This window comes from Penaeus chinensis, chromosome 31, assembly GCF_019202785.1.
Source record: "Penaeus chinensis breed Huanghai No. 1 chromosome 31, ASM1920278v2, whole genome shotgun sequence".
NCBI classification, from domain to species: Eukaryota; Metazoa; Arthropoda; class Malacostraca; order Decapoda; family Penaeidae; genus Penaeus; species Penaeus chinensis.
The window spans coordinates 14078525-14080097 of record NC_061849.1 but is presented as its reverse complement, the minus strand read 5'-3'; the positions used below and the strand labels follow the sequence as shown (position 1 = coordinate 14080097).

At 42.2% G+C, this 1573-nt stretch overlaps 1 protein-coding gene across 1 annotated transcript in view; it reads right to left on the bottom strand.

The window, feature by feature from the left end:
- Window positions 1–422: 422 nt before the first annotated feature.
- Window positions 423–1573, bottom strand: part of LOC125042048 (acetylcholine receptor subunit alpha-like) — an 18999-nt gene continuing 17848 nt past the window's right edge. Inside the window, exon 5 of the mRNA XM_047637510.1 lies at window positions 423–472. Coding sequence (XP_047493466.1) covers window positions 423–472 — 50 coding nt within the window. The remainder of the gene's footprint in view (window positions 473–1573) is intronic.

The window sequence follows — 1573 nt, the reverse complement described above, 5'->3', positions numbered from 1 at the left end:
TGTGAGAGCATGAATTTTTTTTCGACAAAATAACAATATAAATGATATACTTAGTTTTTGTATCTATCTATCTATCTCTTTATCAATCTCTTATTTTCTCTCTCCCTTCCTCTCTCTCTCTCTCTCTCTCTCTCTCTCTTATTCTCTCTCTTATTCTCTCTCCATCTATCTATCTATATATCTATCTGTCTATCTATCTATCTATTTATCTATCTATCTATATGCACATTCGATTGCATAGACTCTGTATACGATTGCATGATTGCATTTGTGTGTATGTGTGCGTTTCCGTTTTCTGTTTGTGGGTGTATACGTGTGTGTATACATGTGTGTGCTCGTATGTACGTGAGCGTATCTTTGCTGGTGGAGGATTGACGAGGAAATAATTAACTTCTGTTCCTTTATGCAAATTAACCTTTAATTTAGAAATAAGTCCGTTCATCCTCCTGTGTCACATTTGAATATAGAGTGACTGTTTTAGCCAATCTCATGCTTAGTGGCGTATGACATTAAATTCCTAATTGTTAACAGTTAAGGGAACATGTACCTAATGCATCCGTCCCCTCCCCCTTCCGTGTTCCTCTCCCCTCTTTTACGCCTCTCTCTTTTCCCCTCTTCCCCTCTCTCTTTTCCCCTCTTCCCCTATTTATTCTACCCTTTTCCTCCCTATCGATTATTTTTGACATATCCCTACAGTCCCCTCGCTCTGTCTATCAACTTTTCAACTATTCCTCTCCCCATTTCCCCTTTTCCTTACTATTCCTTTTCTTCAGTTCCACCTCCCCTCCCTTTCCTCTATTCCCCTTCCTACTATCCCTTCTTTTCCTTCTTCTTCCCTTTCTCCTTCTCCTTCCTCTCCCCACTATCCTCTCTCCTTCCTTATCTCCTTCTTCTTTTTCTCCTTCCCCACTATTCCTTCTCCCTCTTCCCTTCCCCTTTTTCCTCCCTTTCCCCTTCCCTTCCCATCATCATTCCCTCCCCCTCTCTTTTCCCCCATCATTCCTTTCCTCATTCCCAATTCCCTTTCGTCTCCCCCCCCTCACCCCCCCCCTCCTTCCTCCTCTTCCACTGTCCTCCATCTCTCCGTTCCACTCTTGCATCTTTCAATAACTATAATTTCCTTCCTTTCCTGTTCTCCTTTCATTTCCACTCGCCCATCACCACCTATCGCTTAGCACCATTTATCTCTCTTTTTCTTTCCTTTTTTTTATCTCCTCTTTGCTCCCAAATCACTTAGATTTCCTGTGCTAATGGGCTACGCGCCGAGAACTCGTTCCTTGTCTGCCTGTCTGTCTGTTCGTTTCTGTTTCTCTTTTCCGTTTGTGTGTCTGTTTCTTTCTCTTTATTACTCTCTCTCTCCGTCTGTGTCTCTTTATTACTCTCTCTGTGTTTCTGCCTCTATATGTCTCTGTCTCTCTTTATATCTCTCCTTATCTCTCTTTCTAACTCATCTTTCTCTCTTTCCTTCTACCTTTTTCATTTTTTTCTCTCCCTCTCCCAAGTATCCCACCCCTCTCATTCTCTTCCTCTGTCTGTCTATCTGCCTCTTTCTCTCTCTAACTCCTCTTTCTCC